The following is an 18,107-nucleotide window of genomic DNA, read 5'->3' as shown; positions in this document are numbered from 1 at the left end:
TATGTAAAATGGGATAGGCCGACCCTGACCAACATTCTAAGTTATGAGAAGGCCAGTGGTGGTGGCAAACGGAAACAAAGACAGTTATAAGGGTTAAGGAACGTTTGAAATTAAATTTATTGAATACTTGGAATAAAAAGAGACGACCATCAAGAAACCAATAATTGCCTCTATTTCAGATACAGATATCGTATTATTTTGTTTATCAATAATAAAAATTCGGATACGATTTTTTAAATTATTTTTAAGTAGTAATTTGAGGAGCCATACTGTATATACATAAAAATCTTCATGCTCTATAGAAGCAGAAATGTAGTGTATTTTTTAATTAATAAAATGATATATTAATAACTATATAGTACAATAACAATATATCTAAATAGGTAGGTTTGTAATAAAATAAATTCATGTCCTTGTGATCATTAAACTTATTCCAAAGTCACCATGTAATTTTCGGACTATTTAATTTCGGCTTTATGTCACTTCCCTTCCCTGTCTTTGACAGTGAACAACAGTAACAGAAAGCTGCAGATTGCGATTGTCGGTTAAAGGGGGAACGAAGTGGCTGATAGTTTTTGAGGTTAACTGTGTTGTTCATTTACATTTATTTAGTTGCGTTGCCTGTAATTTTATCAAGAGGTGAGTGAAGGTCATTTTTAAGTATCTATTCATATATTGTATAACATCAAACCAACCACCTTATCTTTAAACTATAGCGGCTGAGTGTTTGGTTAGAATTGAAGAATGGCTCCTCTAGCTGCCCAAAAAGTTGCTCCCGTCCCTGAGGGTGCCGATCAACCTGATGGTATTAAAGCTGTTCTATTGGGACCACCTGGATCAGGAAAGGGTACTATGGTAAGTGGTGTACATTTAAATGAAATTTGACCTATGGACTAAATCAAAATTTTTTGTTGTAGGCTCCCAAGTTGAAAGAAAAGTATTGTGTTTGTCACCTGTCAACTGGTGACATGCTTCGTGCTGAAATTCAATCAGGATCAATCCTAGGCAGTAAATTAAAAAAAATTATGGATGAAGGAAAACTGGTAAGTGATGATTTAGTTGTTAATATGATCGACAAGAACCTGGATAAGCAAGAATGTAAAAATGGATTTCTACTCGATGGTTTTCCGAGAACAGTCGTGCAAGCAGAAAAGGTAACTATTTTTGTTAATTAATAATTTAACTGTGTAGTTTAACACCTATGCAGTTATATAGCTTTTGTTTGACTGTCATTCGTTTTTAGTTAGATGATCTATTGGAAAAGCGCAATACTCAACTAGATGCAGTGGTAGAATTTGGTATAGATGATAATTTGCTTGTTAGACGTATAACTGGCCGCTTAATCCATCCAGCTAGTGGTAGATCTTATCATGAGGAATTTGCTCCACCAAAAAAAACAATGACTGACGATATAACTGGGGAACCTTTAATCAAACGGTCTGACGATAACGTGGACGCTTTGAAAAAACGTTTAAATGCATATCATACCCAGACTAAGCCTTTAGTTGACTATTATCAAATAAGGGGTATTCATTACCGCATTGATGCGTCAAAGCCTATTGCTGACGTGTTTAAAAGTATCGATTCCATTTTCTTAAAAGAAAAAAGAGCATCTGCATCCCCCAGACTGTGAATATGAAGTCTGACAACTGTCCTTTGTTCATTGCATTCTTTTTAATAGAATTTTCCATCCATAGTGGTTATGTGTAAAGTTGTATGGTGTTTATTTTTACTTGAATGTGCAGTACATTATCAGGATCAATTTTCAAAATGTTAACATGGCACAGTTGTATTGTTTTAATAAATAAAGGTTTATAAAATTGTTTAAATTATCTGTGTCTAAGTATCTACCCAGGAGTGGTTTATCTAATAGTTGGAATGATAAGTTACTCATAACACTTTATATATCTCAGTTGTTTATGTAATGTATGTAGCTGATATATCTTACTCTTTAGTAGGTATGTGATATACTTTTGCCATTAGGTATTTTAATTCCCATTTTATCTGTGTATAATAATAATAAAAAAATTATGACTATTTTTTATTTGGTTAAATTAATTAAATATGAAGCCACAATTTGCTCACTACAAGATCTGTATCACTTTTTTACATCTGAATTTAATTCTAATAAAAAATGCAATTTAAAAACTTGTCTTTAAAGTATAGAACATTTTGTGTATTTGTTAATACAGCATGACCCAGAAATATGTGGCAAAATTTTAAACGTGCGTCAAAAGCAACAATTTTTGTTTAATAATTGTTATCGTAAACCTCTTGGTTTTACATATACATAATTTTGTATGAGTTAAAATTTCTGTTACCCTTCACTGGAGCATAAGTTGAAATGCTTAGTTGAGTTAATTTAAAAAAAAGAAGCACAAGGATGAGAACTAATTAGCGTTTGTATTTATGCGAGGAAATAAATTAAGATAGCCAGTCATTCCACAAAACATTCTCATATGTTACTTAGATATTTCTTTAATCGATTGGGCACCTACAACAAAAGTTGCTTCTGATGAATTAAACACAGTTAAAATTTTGGTGCTTATTTCTGACACCCTGTATAACTTTAATATACTCTGATAAATTTTTCTAAAGCGAATAGAATTTGCAGCTATGTAAAACCAAACGTAACACATAATTATTGATTTTTAACTACCCATTTTAGTAATAAAATAAAAACAAACTACATATTTAACAAACTTTATTTAACTAACAGAAAAACTCATTGCATATAAATAATTATTTTTAAGAACGAAATTGTATAATACATTTAACTGTTTACTGACGTTCATTTTTTGCATGACACAGCGGGCATGCATTTTGGAATGACATCTTTCTTTCGACAGCTGGATGTCGACATGACTGGCAGAACCAAATTGGTGCCCCTACAATCGACTGGCCAGAAGCGATGCAAGTTGGAAAATGAACTTTACAGTGTCCACAAATAGTACACCTAAAGAATAATATAATGGTATTATTTTGGTGTGAATATTTATATTTAAGTCTTGGCAGCATTTAAAGTATAATAGTTTTTTATGAAAGCTTTTATAAAGATCTTTTTTTATGCAGTACTAAAGAAACTACCTCATTTTATGTTGAATTTCTTATCTTTTAAAAATGCATAAACTGATGATGTTTTTGCACCTTTTTTTTGTGTTTGTAGACAGAGTTATTTCATTTATATCAGTCATTTAACATTTCTCTTAAAAATATGATTTTTCAATCAAGAATGCTTGTTTGTAATTTTGCCGTAATTAAAGTGATGTTCAAGTGTGAGTTTTAAAATCAGTGATAATGTTATTAAAGCCTTTAATTAGAAAAAACACGGCACATGTATGTGAAGTAACTTCTGTCGTTTCTACAAGTAAGTGTTAGTATAAGAAATTTTATTCAAAAATTAGGTTAACAAATTATGTTTTAAGCATAGACCACGTTTTAAGTAATATCACTTTTGCGTAATCTGGTATAATTTGAAAGAATACTTGCCAATCTTGTATAACATTGTCACAATTGTCGCACTTTAAAAGCTTTTTCTTGACATTGACCGGTTCATTCTGCCTAAATATATCCCAAGCCAATTTGTTGTAATGATTGTACTCCGTGGCTGACAACTAAAAAAAAGTGTTACTTGAATACCTACGTTATTCATAGGCACAGAAAATGTTTTCATACGTTTTTTAGACTTTTTAATTTCATTAAAGCTTTGGAACAGATTCCGAATGATCTATCGAGGCAAGCTGTAAGTGTCAGTAATGCGTAGACATCTGACTCGGGTATAAAATCGGTGTAATCTTGAAGCTTATAAGCGATACACAATGCATCGTGTAATTTTCCACTGTAAAGTTGTCGTTGCGCCAACATATAATAATGATAAGCTTCTGCTCCTTTCCAAGCTGTTTCATAGAATAGGGGATCTGAAGATTGCCATTCACCTAACAGATAATTAGGTTCATTATAATTACAGTTGCATTGAAATGTTTTATTCATACTTACTAGAGTTAGGTGACTTTTTATGAAGTTCTACCAGTCTAGCCGCGTAAACATAAAATTTTTTTACCTTCAAAAGGTTCTTATCGCTTTTTCGAGCCTCACATTCGGCAAGCTAAAATAAGTTGAGCTAGTGAAACTTAATAACTAAAAATGTTCTTAACTTACTTTATAGGCATGTTCAGCTGCATGCAAATAATATCTAGCTTGAACATTCATTTGTATAGCATTCATAACTTGCCCTTGTTCGACTAAATGATTAGTATACTTCATAAGTAAATCCGATATCTTCGAAATGTTAAATTTCTTTGCCAAATCTATTGCGACATCCCATCGATTATGCATTATGCATAAGTTAATAGCTGACTTTACTTTGCCCAGCTTAACGTAAGCTTTAACAGCTTCATTATGAACAGCATTTGCTGCGAACATATCACCAATTTTTTCTAAAAGTGGATCACCTTCTGGTAATTTGTCAATCATACCTTCTAAATTTTTCCAGTCTTCTAGATGGTAGTAGCATTCAATCATTTTTGTTGTATTTCTGCCTAATTCGTAATACTCGATAGCCGATGCCCTAAATACAAAATTTTACTCAAATTTACTATCATTAGTCTATTTTTAAAAACATTACCAATTATTAAAGTGTGCAAAGTAATCGGCCGTTGAATTATATGCTGTTTTTAAAAGATAGTCTGGTGCAGTAACGCCATTTTTTAAAATTTGTATAACTCTGAACCAGTCGCCTAATGTTTGTCGTAGATTTAATGCCAAGTCACTAGAAACAAAAAAATTTAGTTTAGTTATCCCAGTTTCTTAAGAATTATTTCACCTTCTATCTGCTTCCATATATATTTTCTCGGCCTCGTCAAAATTTTTAAAATACGTAGCAATCCTAGCTCTTCTTATCGCTTCATTATTGATATCTCCAAGTTTTTTCACAAATAAAACCTTCGAGTAATCTTTTGATCTAACAAAACAAGCATCAGCCATTGTCAAGTTCATTTCCTTTAAAGCAGCTTCTGCGACAAGTCTCCTGCAAAATATATTAAGTAAATTTTTTAATCAACATTAGTCCAACATTTACCATAACCGTGGATGACGATTATCTTCAACAAACTGACAAGCTTCATTTATCCCGACTTTTTCAAGTAATTGTCTTGTATCCCGTAAACTTTTTACTTCTAACTTAATAATGTGGTCACTACTTGGTTTTTCCGGAGTGTCCATTACTTCATCTAACAATACTGCTTGTATCTCCAAATCCTAGTAACAATTTGAAATTGAAGATTAAATAAATGAAATATAAAAATATTAAAATTAATTTGAAATTAGTCTTACATTAAAACTACAAATATATCCTGAACAAGCGACGGGTTCTTCAGGATAGATGCCCTTAAAAATGTACATCCTTGTTTTCTCCATTATTGCTAATAATTGCGGATTATCCGAAGCCCAACACATTGCCCAAACATCTTTACGTTCTAATTTGTTCCCTTCCGTGCTTGTCGTTGGTCTACCTACTCCTTCTGATATATCGATTACTGACATAACTCCAGACACGTCAATTACAGAAAGTCGCCTAAAAACTTTACATAGATATTTTGCTTTTCAAAATGTTATTACATACGTAGAGTTGCAGTTAATGGACATTTTGTGTGGTCGAGTGCTAATTTTATATCGATTCGTTAAAACAATGTGCGGTAAAGCGTAGTATTGTATTAATCCAGATTCTCTCCCAATAATCAAGCATTTATCTGTTGCTGTAATACAGCATATTGCATCTATCGTGTCATGCATACTAACTTGTATTTTATTAACATTATCTAGTTCCTGTATAATTTCAACGGCTCCTGACGGATTGTCATCTATATGAAACATTTTACATCTAGCTGACCCAGCTATAAACAATATAAAGTAGTTAACATACAACATTATAGTATATAGTCATTACCTGTTATAGACTTCGGTGTCTTGTAGTGCCACACCAAAAAATTATTTTTAGATGCCGCAAAAACTTGATATGAATTCATGGTAACCACTAAAGGTTCAATGTTGATGTATTTTCCTGTAAGAAATAAAAATATCTTTAAAGAATAAAGATCAAATACGGTAACAAATTTTTTTACTGTTAACAGAAACTTAATTTTTTTACCGTCCACTGGTGTGCCCAAAGTATTATAAAGCAGGAGTCCATATTTTCCTAAACTTTCATCTGATTCTGATCTAGTAGCAACAATGCAATGATCGCCATATCCTGCTATTGCCAGGAGTACTGACACCCACCTAGTGTGACACTAAAAAAAAACATCATTGTATTTCAAATAAAAAGATTAAGTTTACTTACTTGATTATTTGATGTGTCCCAAAATGATAAACATATTCCGGGTTTGTGTGGTCTACAAGAAGTAAACACGACTGTTTTCTTAAAGTAGCACCATTTATAGTCAGGACGAATATTTGCAAAATATACAAATGAGTCGACAGCTAATGCTACTCTTAATGAACCTCCTTCCCAAACACAACATGAAATCGAATTTCCAGGCACTTTCAGTGTACGTAAATGCTATAAAGATGTTAGTTTGCATTAAAAAGATATATACTGCAAATATTACCTCTCCAAATGGGTTATAGAACTGAACTAAATTAATTTCTTTTTCCTCAGCAAATTGTTTTCCAGAGATTGCCAAAAGCGACCCGTTGTGGTTCCAGCTGCAATGAACAGCAAACATTCTGGTGTCTATTATAATTGGGTCTAAAAATAAGACAATTGTGAGGCGAAAGTTTCTATTTCTTAAAAAAATTTACTTGTATCACTTTCGTTTCTCATAACTTGTGTTCTACCATTTTCAAAAGTTATGGCTAAGTTTGGACAAAGGGCATGCATATAGCCATTTATGCCATTGTACCAGTCAAGGCCTACAATTGGTATTTGTTCATAATTGGTATCATGACAAACAACATTTACACGCATCTGAAAAACAATTTTAATTACATATTTTTCAGTGGGCATTGTGAAAAGCAATGGATTTGAAATGTATATTTTTTATGTTACGAGATTCACTTTAATATGTAATAGTGACTTTTTAAGGAGCACTACAAAGAAATATGCCTTTAAGAAAGAACACATTAATAGTCGCTTACCACAAAATTTCCTTGATTGTCGTATAAATGGACTTGTCCATTTTTTAAACTAAATAAAAGAAGTTTTCCATCTGGAGACCACTGAACTCCAGATAATTGTACGTGTTTTAGTTCTTTGCCCCAGATTCTATTTCCACCAACACACCCTACAATCACTGCCCCGTCTTCATAAATTATACAAATTTTCTGTCCATCGGCACTCCAAGCCATGCCCACAACTGTTGACTTCTTACGATTATTTATCATTTCCTCGTACCATGCTCCCTTAAATTAAATTTATTAAATAAAAAACCATAGAAAAAGTCACATTTGTACCTTGTACAGCATCCAAACAATTATTACGCCATGTTGATCACTAGTTGTTAGTTTTTTATGAGATTCATTCCAAATTAAAACTTGTATACTTTCACTGTGCCCCTCTAAAGTTTGGTTCATTGACAAATTACTTGTTGCTGCCAAACCACGATTTTTATTACCTCCTTCATTGTCACTGACTAAAATTTTTATAATATTAACATATAACAGAATGTAGTATTTTTTTAACCTGAATCCAATTTTAAGACTTTTAATAACCCATTTTCTCCACCAACAGCTATATAACCATCCTGTTTATTCCAAGCGATCGCATTTATTTTTGTGTTGTTGGGAATGGCAATCTGCAAAATATTTTACATGTATTTTATTTACCTAGAATTGCTCTAGCTTCTAATTTTGTTGTTACCTTTTTACTTAAGTAAATAAACATTTTGATGTTGGACGAAATTGCTAATTTTAAAATCTTATCTCAAATTTTTGTTGATGTTGACATGTTACTATGACGATATCACAACAAATGTCATAACCTAAAACACAAGCGCAAATGTTCAGTCAGTACGTTCAGAAATCAACAAAATTCATATGCCCGATTTCAAAGACATTGAATAATAAATAACAAGGAAATTAACAATTGATTAATCACGAGTTATTCAAGTGTGAAACAAAATTTGAGTTATTGTAAAAATAGACAATGTGTATGTTAAATACGTGTTAAACAAGATCTCAGTTAATCCCAAGGTCGCTAAAGAAAATAATACCACTAATTTGACCAATCAGCATTTAGAATAGCTGAGATCTCGTGTAAATAAAACATTTTTAAATAGATCTTCCAATTTCTGAACGTATTGTATGTAGTAACTATGCGAAGCTTATAACGCGGCTAGTTTGATATTAAGAGAAAACTTCTTTTATAAAAATAAACCTAATATTATAAATACCATATGCCACAAAGTCAACAGTAGTAGAATATATATTTGATTACTAGTATTATTACACGTAGTCTTTTCATTTTTTCCTGTAATATCTAATTCGTAGTCCCAATTTTATATATCGTAAGGGATTTATAAGGAAAATAATTATAACCACAATCAAATAATAATTTATTATTGTATTCTTAATTGCTGATTCTTTATTAATAACAATTTCATGGTAGCCACATATATTTTCATAATATTTTTAAATATTCACAAATGAACACTTTGGATGTTATAATTTATTTCTGATAACGTAATATCTATCTTATTAACATTTTAAAATGTTCCATGTACAAAATTATTATTTTGTAGTTAAAAAATAAATTTGGTATAGCAGTAAAATTACAACTAATTTATAAAAAAAAAAAATTGATCCACATAAATGAACAAATTAAAGATATACATATACAGGGGCAGCTGGTGAAAACCGAAGTGCTCATATTTTTATATACATATAAGCATGGGACCCAAATTGTTTTTAGGTGATTATTTCAGACCCACTAAGAGAACTTTTGTAACGAAAAAATTCCTCGTTAGGATCTTGAAAAGGGATGCAGGTATATAGGTATGCAAAATATTTTTTTTTGTAATCAACGTAAATATAATTAGGTGTGTGTCTATTTTTCGAAAAATGTTGCTATCAAATTAAAATTTAAATAGGTGTAACTATGAAGAAAATTTGATTTGGTGAAAAATAGAAAAAACAACTACTTGTGTGTCAGTTCATTATAAAAAAAAATTTTGCACATATTTGTGCAACCCTTTTCGAAATCCCATGGGGCTGCTTCTATTTTAATGATAATTTTGCAAACTTCTAGTGAAACTGTTTCATTGCGAAAGTCGTTTCTATTTGCTTAGAAATAATCCCCTAAAAAACTGTATAAGTTCCATGCTTCTTTAGAAAAATACGGCCACTCCAATTTTTAGCAGCAGTGGCAGCTGCTGCTATGATATATAAAATTAAGGCAGGATTTGGAGATTTTATTGAGGACATCTACATATAAGCATGAGGCAAACAGAAAATTTTAATTCTCTGAACATTCTAAACATGGGTGGGGTAATTTACCCCTCAAATCCTATCTAAGCTTTGAGGAAATTTTTGGTAAATCTAACAGCTATAGAATCACCATGTCGATTAATTAATTCGGAATCATGCATATCAAATTATATGTGGATAAACATGTATTTTGCAGGTAACATGCAACATGCCAGATTTAAGTTGCATTGACACAGAAGTTATATCAGGATGCATAGGCAGTTAGATATAAGATATATTTTCATTATTGTTGTCTATTATTTTTGAATATTAGGAATTATTAATGACACAAAATTGCAAATAAAAATTTGATTTAAATTCATATCTGGTAATTTTTCTTTAATAAAATAACAAGAAATTTAAAAAAAACCTATGTTTAACATTAATTTTAAATTGCTCCTCTGTATTTATTTTTGTTTTCATTATGTTATTATTTCAGTAATTTTTTAGTAATGGTGTATGAATTTAAAAAAACAAATTGATATTCATAAGAAAACAATTTATTCTATAATTTAAATCACAATTTGTAATGTAAAGGTAATAATAAAAACAAAGTCACAAAGAAATATCTATGATTTGTAATAAAAAATGTTACAATAAATGTATGTTTGTATAAATATGTTATATACATTCGAAAGTTGAGGTCAGATCATGTCTCGAACACATTCAGTATCTAATTCTTGTATGAGGCATCGCATAAAGGCCATCTCCTTACGTGCATTATCAAACATAGTACGAGGATCACTAGCCATGCAACGTAAGCAGTTAGGCGCAAAAACCATAGCTAAATTGGAAGCGTCCATTTTAGTATGTTGTATAACTTCAGGTTTGTTAAAGGTCTGTAAAAATCGGATTAAATAGCATAACACAAGTCTATGTAGAGTGGGTAAACGTAGTACTAAATCACATGCACGTCTTGGAGTCATGGGTTCTGCCACACATTCAGGGTAAAGAGAGTCGGGGATGAGGGGTTCATACAGTTCCCGCAACCAAAGTTTAAGTAGATTTGCAGGTACATGAGCATCACTGGGTTCACTAATTTCCCATCGGTCCATTTGCGCCTTCAATCGATTCACTTCGTCTACATCTGCCGAGACGCGGAAAATACCCTCAGTCGTTAAGCCTTGCAGTTTCAATACCTGTTGCGACAACTCTATTTGTGGCCAGGGTAGCCTTCTGTTAGGCCAACGACTGGCTTGAAGTTGCATAACTTCACGTAGAGTGTTACCAAAGAGACTAGCTTGGAATATTTGTTTTCTTGCAGATTCTATGTCATCCATTTGTGGGCGACGGGCGGTGCGTTTACCACCTGCGCCTATACGTTCTAGACGTTGGCAAGCTACTGTCGCATAGTGGTTTACCTGGAAATTTGGTTTCGTAATTTAAAATTAGTTATCAGCACAAATAAGTTATATCAACAAAAAAATAACTATTTTGTATAGACCAGAACATTCAAAGAAGTATAGTCAAATTTAGGTTAAGGGTACAGACTTGCATTTTACAATCTCAACATGCTTAAATTTTTGTTTGTGATTTAAGTGTTATATTGAAAACACCGTATTTACAAAACACTTGTTTGTACTTCTCACATACATTTTCCAATAAAGGAATTAAGCAATCTGATAAAAATAATCTGAGAAATGACAAATTTCTAATTTTTTTTTGTTTAGATCACTTTCAAATAATAAATATATAATTTCTTTAATCTGATTTCACTACGGTAAAAAATTTTCAAACGACTATAAAATAAATGAAAGGAAATGTAGCAATATTGCATTATATAATTCTAAAATACTGGCAAGAACACAAAAACATATAATGCAGAACATTCGATGGAAAATTATTTCAATATTTTAATGTTATCATTTAATGTACAAATTATCACCATACAGATAAAAAAATAATTTATAATAAAAGCAAAATACATTTCAAATAATTAAACTCGAATATAAAGGATCGATCTGCGAACTTTAAAAAAGTGATATTAAAAAATGTATAAATCATTTATATGTATCAGTTACATATTACACATAAATAAACACACTTACTTGAACATGAATTGGCCACCGGTTAACATCTGGAAAAACTCTCGAAAAAGTAGGATCTCTGTGACGATTGAGATACCCTAATAGCGCCGGTTGAAATACTGGACTAGGAGGAACAAACGCTAAAGCAATTGTGAGTAATTCCCAACCTCTAAGCAGAGACTCACGCCTAGGGTTCTCAGTTGTCTGTCTACACAACTGCACATAAAGTTCATCTCTAAGCAAAGCCTGTACATGAGCTGTGCCTAAAATTTCCATTAACAAAGAATTTAGTGATACACCTGGTCTAGCCTTCCTGTCACCCATATACATTTGTACTTGTCTAAACATTTCTAAAGCTTGCCTCGCCACTGGTTTGCTAGATGCTAGCAAAGGTCTTTGTAGACTACGAGATGACCAACTAAGTAAATCACGAACACTAGCTTTACGCCTAAATAGCCCTCTACCGCCTAGATTTAGATTGTCTGCAGCAAATTTTTCCATATCAGCTTCCCGTTCAGGTTGTAATGGAGGTTCTGCCAACGGTTTCAATAGAGGTACTGGAGGACGCTCTTTGGTCTCCCTTTCTCTGTCTCTAGGTTCTGTACTAGCTGCTGTAGGGAGATTTAGATATTCTACAGGTCTGTGTGAGAGGCGGTGTGGTAAATAGCTGCCTTCAGACTGATCGGAATCTTCATTGTCGGGCTCATGTCCAGTAAGAGACTCACTACCACTGTCTGAGTGATCACTATCAGAATCCCGACTGTTGTTAAGCAAGAAATGTTCCAGAGGCAGCAAATGGGAGTCATGCCAATTTGAGTACAATGGGGCTTCGGCACCACGCTGACTAAAACTGCTGCTTCTGCACAAATCACTAGGTTTACGACGTAGCTGAGGAGTACTCGCAGACAGACTAAGCACTTGGCTTCGCTCTGCATGATGTCCAGTTTGTGTTGACTGGTGACTTGTAGCGGCAGGGCTGCAGTCCGTATTATGTTTTAAGGTTTGGAGTTTAGCTAAAGGGATGATATCGCAGTTTGTTGGTTTATGCCAAACCGTTCTTTGTGATGTAGCATTGTAGTAGTAGAACCGTGCTGTATTTTGATCGAAGAGTTCCCACCACTGGTTAGAATCTGTACGTTTGACAGGTACACCTTCTGGAGGATCCCATACACATTCTCCTGTAGCCAAATTGGCATACATATGCTCCTGAGTCTTGGGCTCTATTATTTCCACCCATTCCACCCTGAAACAATATTTTATTTAATATGGGGTGTGTCGATTAAATATTGATTGAATACCTGTATGAATTAGAAGCCATTTTTTGACATTGTTCAAAGAACCTTATATACACTAATTTGTTGATATGTAAAACGTCATTTTGATACAAATTTATTGTCTGCGTTGCTCCCCATCATGGCTGGAATGAATGAGGAAGTCCAGAAAACCATAACAAAAATAAAATTTGCTCGCAGAACCATTACTATACTGTAAACGCCATTGTTTATTTTATTGCCAACCTCTCAACCTAATTTTCATTTCCCCTAAAAAAACATAAACAAACGACCTACATGTTCATGGGGTCTTTGCGCTTTATAATTAAAATTACAATTTCGGTCATTGATACCGAATGACGTAATTTGTTTAAATGTTCACTGATCTCATAAAATTCTTAAAATAAGCGTGGCGAACGTTCTATTTTCTAGCCTAATGCAACGCAGTGACAAACTTTTATTTTTACTCGACTACCGCTAGATATTTCGCAAAATTTCCTTAGCCGAGAACTCCGGACTACTAGTTAATTCTGTTTTATCACGGATATAAAAGCAGCCACGAAAGAAATATTAAGGAAAGAAAATACCTAATATAAATACAACATATTCACCCTTCTTTCCATTTTCGGTTTGACTCGGCAACAACCGTTTCATATTTTCGTTTAGAAATCGTAGCTAAAATATAGAAAACAAAATTTCTATTTTATTTTAAATAAGACAGAATGAGTGAATTACTTACAAATAATTTGTGATAAATTTTTTAATCATAACTTTTTTTTCATAGGTATACATAATAATTTTATAAAAATATTTATGTATACTTCTATAACACAGTTATATTTTATAGTACGTATGTATTTTTTGAAATACATTTGCTTGATGTGTATAATTTAGGATTTTGTAAATACACATAATTTATAGATGAATTTCTACAAATTATTGTAAATAATTGTCCTTAAAATGTTAAGCATCTCACTTTGTTAAATAACTATTCTATTTATAATATCATATCTGTTTCAAAGGATTTTTCGTTATGTTAAAATAGAAACCAAGTAAATTTTTTATTTTATTTATTCGAAATGATTACACAATTAATCAACAATTTTTTTTATTTATCACAATCCTTTGTACATGTATAAAGTACACTAATTATGCAAATTAATAAATATAATGTAAAAATATCGACAAGATTTCAAAAAATGTTTAATTACATACAAAAATGATACTCGTACAATAAATTCGACTAATTTCCAAGATATATTTCTTAATTAAAAAATTACCTGTTTACAATTAATATTAATATCAACACACATTCAATAATTTGAAAATAGGTTGGTTGAGTGTACATAATTTTGGAAATCATAAATATTTCTATATAATAAATAGATTTTTTGAAAAAAGTCAAACATTCACACATACATGTGTATACGCTACAATATGTCAAATTATATGTCTTTTCAGCACAGCCTTAAAATTAGGCACTTGCTTGAGCAAAAAATCTGTTTATTTAAATACTATTACCTAAACTGAATAAAAACTAAATTATATAAATAAATGTGTATATTACAATGGCTGTGAATAGATTATGATTCTACTTCGCAAAATTGTGTCTAATAATTTTTTTCTTATCCAAAAGGACGACATAATGTATAATTATTAACAAAATTCTATGAAAATTTATATTATCGCATATATCAGACTTAAAAATCTCAGCAGTGACGTATAATTAAACCTTAAACAAACAATATTTAAGGATAAATAAGCTTATTTCAGTGCTAATACATCTAAATCTATCCTATCAGTTACAAGAAAATTTAATACGTCCGACTGAACATACATATCGTTTAGTAAAATATATTATTTTCTTGCACATGACAGCTAATCTCAAGATCAATTTTCACGATACAATTAATACCTTAGAACCACTAAAGTACATGATACTACAATACCTTAGTTTATATGTTACACCGCACTGTTATGAATAAAATCACAAGGAACTAATATTCAAATTTCAAAATAGTCATCTTTAATCACAGTTAAAAAAAAAATCTAAAAATTTGATATAACTTAATAAGAGCAAACATTAAGACTTTCTAGTTATTAGTAGTTAAATTGAAGCTATTAGTTGCAAAGTACATTTAAACTTGTGTCATTTTATATGCATAATTCAGTAGCTGTGATGAAATTGCATTGTGAAAATTGAGCTTTATCAAAAATTAATTTAAGTTAGCCTACAAACTATTCTTTGTTAAACAAAGTACGATATATATTCGTGCGGCATTACACCCCTTCTCGGATAAAATGTATGGTTAACTGAATAATGTAATAAATTTGTTATATTAGATGTATAGATGTCTGCAAACCTAAACAAACGTCTTGAAAAATATGTGGGGTTGTGATATGTCCGAAATACACTCCCAAACTGCTTGTTGAAAACGTATTTAATATCATTCCTAGAACAAAATTAAGTAATTTCAAAAACGTCATCATTAATACCTTAATACCTTAATCTGTCACGTTCTGCCATCCATTTTGATAAAATTTTTTGTTCATCTGGATCTTCACAATCTTGATGATCTTCAATTAACTGAGTCAGCATTTGCAGCCAATTAGCATTCTTTTTAAATTCCGGGTTGTTCAAAGTTGCAATTTCATGCTAAAAAAAATTATGATAAACAAAAATAAATGTAAGCAATTTTTTAATACCGTTAGTTCGGTTATTATGGCTCCAGTTCTCCATCCGTGCTCTAAAGTAACATCTGCTAAATCACTATAAGGATGATCTCCGAAATATAGCACTTGATGACCACGCCATCCCGTTAACTCTTGCAACTGCTTCACCGTCCCCTAAAAATAATGTAAAAATATATTTTTTATATGTATACATATGCATAACACTTGCTTCATAGTAAATAACACCTTTTTCCAACTTTGTAACTCTGTCCCATATATGAGTTCCACTTTGTTCGTCAAATACACGAATTGGCCGGGAGACATCAGTGAAAAATCGTGGCTTACGAGCTTGAACAATCAATACATCGAAATAATCTTTCCAATCAGGACCTACCATAAATTCCATTCCCTTATTTCTAAAAACATATTAAGTAATAAACTGACAATATATTTTTAGAGAAATACTTACACAAAACCATAAGGACTATTTGTAACCAAAAATAACTTTTTGTTTGCTTTTAATAGCCTGTCAAAGAATGGTCGAAGTTTATCGTTGCTCTCTATGTACTCGGAAAGGTTTTGGGCCACAATTTTGTGCATAACAGGATGAGAATTTCGAATTGAACTCTTAAAATGGTATACTTAGTACGAAAAATATCAACAACATTTTAAAAAGTACCTTTATGTCTCTAAATAAAATTTCCGGGTGGTAGTCGATATGATTTCTCTCAAAATAATCAGCGACATTACAAATTAGTCCCATTTCAGGTACGGAGAATAAGTCAGCCAGTTGCACCATCTTTGAATGTGATTCCTGTAATATTAACTATAAACGGTGAGAATGGAGAAAATTAAAAGATGCAGTGACGATAAGAAGATATTAGTAACAAACCCACTCGAAAAAAGTTAGAAAGTAGCTCAAGATGAAGAAAGGTAAATATTTTTAGTATTTCTCAGTTTTAAAGAAAGTTTAAGAAGTACCCCCTAAAATCATATGAATATGTAACATTAACTTGAAGGTAAATTTGTCAAAATTCATCTCTTAAAAAATTATCGAGTACATAGAACGAAAATGTTGCGAACAACCCAAATGATTTTAGTGGGTATGTATCTTCATATTTTTAACTTATTACATAACATGCTTATTAGGGAGTCATATGTTTAAAATTATAGGTTAAGTTTTGAATTATATAAACTGTGAAGAATTAATTACAAAGATTATAAAAATTAACATTACCGCGGCATTCTTTGTATGGCTTTCTACATATGCGATAGGAATAATTCTATTTTTGTACAATTTAAGAACTTCGTCATTGGAGAGCGGACTTAATCCTTTATAAACAGATCCAAACTGGATTTGCAGAAAAGAATCCAATTTCAATAGAACACCTTTTTCAATGTCATAGTGTAGCCCCCTGACTGCAAATCCTGGTTGGTACTCTAATTTAGTAATTTCTTCAGGATACTAAAATTATGGAATGTAGTAGACGTAATTATATAAACAAATTTCCTTACTTTATATTGTTCTATAAGAGTTTGTCTACCTAAGTTATAAAGTAAGTAATCCAGAGAAGGTTTATAGCAAGCCAATGTGTAGTCATAATCAAAACCATACACTTTAACCTCTTTCAAATCCAATTCATTACAGGCGAATACAGCTTTGGGGTTGACGTCTTTGGGTAGTTTTTTTGCTAAAAAATACAAAATATTATTTTTTTGTGGTTAATCAATTATCTTCAATACTCTTACATTGACACTTAGTTTTAACTAACTTATATGCCTCTTCTAAACGTCTTTGTGAATGAAATCTCAGTTGCGTTTTCGTTTTTCCACATGTTAACTTTTCTAACAATGCGTTTAAAATGCGTTTATTATTGTTGATAAATCTGCATAGCAACATAACGTTAATAAAAGTGGATTGGCTGATCAATCATAGACACGCGTTCAGAGCCTAGCAGCTTAGTGCATACGGAAGTACGTTAAATTAAAATTAAACCAGCTCTAGAGGAGGGTTTAATTGAATCGGTGTTATTTTGAGATACCTAGAACTATTATTTATTGTTTCTAGCAGACTAGGATAATTTATTATTTAAAATTTTCCGTAAAGTTTTATACGTATTTATTTTGCAAGCCGTACATGGAGATTTCGTTACTACCTACAAAGATGTAATTCCTGTTAGTATAGATGTTGGTTTATTTTTATCGTTTTACGTGTGTACTATTATTATATCAATACAGTTTCTGCCAACTATAGATTTGTTTGTGACTGGAACTATTATTTAAATTTTTTAATATGGGTTATATAAATATCAAAGTAGGCAACCAGTTATACTGGTAGTTGTAATACTGGTTGCAAATTGTTTTCATAAAGCTGTCTAATATTTAAAAAATGTAAATCTGTTAATTTTCAAAAAGTTTTAAGTTACAGATTATATATGGGTATTCAGTTATTCTACTTACATGTTAAAATTAAAAAAAGAATTGTAACGGTGAACACAATGAAAAGTCGGTGACTGTTAATTAATTTATAATTAATGGAAATATTTTTTGTGTTTATAATGGGCGTAATAAAATGTAAACAGGTAACCACTTATACATTTCAGTCATTTCACAAGTTAGCTGGCTTAATGTTACTGAGTTATATTTTAAAATGTATGGAACTGTTTTATTTAAGAAA

General features: G+C 31.3%; 4 protein-coding genes across 6 annotated transcripts; 1 reads left to right on the top strand and 3 right to left on the bottom strand.

Annotated features, from left to right (window-relative positions):
- Positions 1-447: 447 nt before the first annotated feature.
- Positions 448-1,832, top strand: LOC108916964 (adenylate kinase). The gene is made up of 4 exons (XM_018723336.2): positions 448-639; positions 717-855; positions 918-1,154; positions 1,244-1,832. Exons 2-4 carry the CDS (start codon positions 745-747, stop codon positions 1,631-1,633), a joined length of 738 nt encoding a protein of 245 aa, XP_018578852.1. The 5' UTR covers positions 448-639; positions 717-744; the 3' UTR covers positions 1,634-1,832.
- An 892-nt stretch (positions 1,833-2,724) lies between these two features.
- On the bottom strand, positions 2,725-7,948 carry LOC108916963 (WD repeat-containing protein 35). Of its 2 annotated transcripts, XM_018723335.1 has the most exons (19): positions 7,856-7,948; positions 7,679-7,790; positions 7,450-7,628; positions 7,135-7,398; positions 6,799-6,964; positions 6,606-6,745; positions 6,338-6,556; positions 6,146-6,287; positions 5,945-6,058; positions 5,621-5,891; positions 5,332-5,572; positions 5,078-5,256; positions 4,823-5,026; positions 4,625-4,768; positions 4,159-4,567; positions 3,997-4,105; positions 3,676-3,935; positions 3,490-3,614; positions 2,725-2,956 (listed from the first exon to the last, which is right to left on the bottom strand). In XM_018723335.1, exons 1-19 carry the CDS (start codon positions 7,877-7,879, stop codon positions 2,782-2,784), a joined length of 3,477 nt encoding a protein of 1,158 aa, XP_018578851.1. In that variant the 5' UTR covers positions 7,880-7,948; the 3' UTR covers positions 2,725-2,781. The 2 variants fall into 2 exon arrangements, with proteins under 2 accessions (XP_018578851.1, XP_023309870.1); XM_023454102.1 differs by having other exon boundaries at positions 5,945-6,287.
- Positions 7,949-9,943: 1,995 nt separating this feature from the next.
- On the bottom strand, positions 9,944-13,037 carry LOC108916308 (rho GTPase-activating protein 39). The gene is made up of 3 exons (XM_018722526.1): positions 12,785-13,037; positions 11,508-12,729; positions 9,944-10,820 (listed from the first exon to the last, which is right to left on the bottom strand). Exons 1-3 carry the CDS (start codon positions 12,802-12,804, stop codon positions 10,104-10,106), a joined length of 1,959 nt encoding a protein of 652 aa, XP_018578042.1. The 5' UTR covers positions 12,805-13,037; the 3' UTR covers positions 9,944-10,103.
- Positions 13,038-13,877: 840 nt separating this feature from the next.
- On the bottom strand, positions 13,878-17,367 carry LOC108916379 (5'-nucleotidase domain-containing protein 3). Of its 2 annotated transcripts, none has more exons than XM_018722616.1 (9): positions 17,180-17,367; positions 16,946-17,121; positions 16,668-16,895; positions 16,110-16,256; positions 15,900-16,057; positions 15,660-15,846; positions 15,464-15,604; positions 15,262-15,413; positions 13,878-15,210 (listed from the first exon to the last, which is right to left on the bottom strand). In XM_018722616.1, the coding sequence occupies exons 1-9, from the start codon at positions 17,328-17,330 to the stop codon at positions 15,006-15,008; spliced, it is 1,545 nt and encodes a 514-aa protein (XP_018578132.1). In that variant the 5' UTR covers positions 17,331-17,367; the 3' UTR covers positions 13,878-15,005. The 2 variants fall into 2 exon arrangements, with proteins under 2 accessions (XP_018578132.1, XP_018578140.1); XM_018722624.1 differs by having other exon boundaries at positions 16,110-16,244.
- Between the last annotated feature and the right edge of the window lie 740 nt (positions 17,368-18,107).

The sequence above is a fragment of the Anoplophora glabripennis genome, unplaced genomic scaffold (assembly GCF_000390285.2).
Source record: "Anoplophora glabripennis isolate ALB-LARVAE unplaced genomic scaffold, Agla_2.0 scaffold2, whole genome shotgun sequence".
Taxonomy (NCBI): Eukaryota; Metazoa; Arthropoda; class Insecta; order Coleoptera; family Cerambycidae; genus Anoplophora; species Anoplophora glabripennis.
The sequence above is the reverse complement of the archived record's forward strand: the minus strand, read 5'-3'. Positions and strand labels throughout refer to the sequence as shown.

Coding starts and splice junctions, on each gene's coding strand:
- LOC108916964 (XM_018723336.2), top strand. CDS start 745: ATGGCTCCTCTAGCTGCCCAAAAAGTTGCTCCCGTCCCTGAGGGTGCC. Junction 856..917: donor GATCAGGAAAGGGTACTATG/GTAAGTGGTGTA, acceptor TTTTTGTTGTAG/GCTCCCAAGTTGAAAGAAAA. Junction 1,155..1,243: donor CAGTCGTGCAAGCAGAAAAG/GTAACTATTTTT, acceptor ATTCGTTTTTAG/TTAGATGATCTATTGGAAAA.
- LOC108916963 (XM_023454102.1), bottom strand. CDS start 7,879: ATGTTTATTTACTTAAGTAAAAAG. Junction 6,965..7,134: donor ACAATCAAGGAAATTTTGTG/GTAAGCGACTAT, acceptor ATTGTTTTTCAG/ATGCGTGTAAATGTTGTTTG. Junction 5,257..5,331: donor GATATATTTGTAGTTTTAAT/GTAAGACTAATT, acceptor AATTGTTACTAG/GATTTGGAGATACAAGCAGT.
- LOC108916308 (XM_018722526.1), bottom strand. CDS start 12,804: ATGGCTTCTAATTCATACAG. Junction 12,730..12,784: donor ATGGCTTCTAATTCATACAG/GTATTCAATCAA, acceptor ATATTGTTTCAG/GGTGGAATGGGTGGAAATAA. Junction 10,821..11,507: donor GGTGGCCAATTCATGTTCAA/GTAAGTGTGTTT, acceptor CCAAATTTCCAG/GTAAACCACTATGCGACAGT.
- LOC108916379 (XM_018722616.1), bottom strand. CDS start 17,330: ATGTTGCTATGCAGATTTATCAACAATAATAAACGCATTTTAAACGCA. Junction 15,847..15,899: donor AATAGTCCTTATGGTTTTGT/GTAAGTATTTCT, acceptor ATATGTTTTTAG/AAATAAGGGAATGGAATTTA. Junction 15,414..15,463: donor CCATAATAACCGAACTAACG/GTATTAAAAAAT, acceptor AATTTTTTTTAG/CATGAAATTGCAACTTTGAA.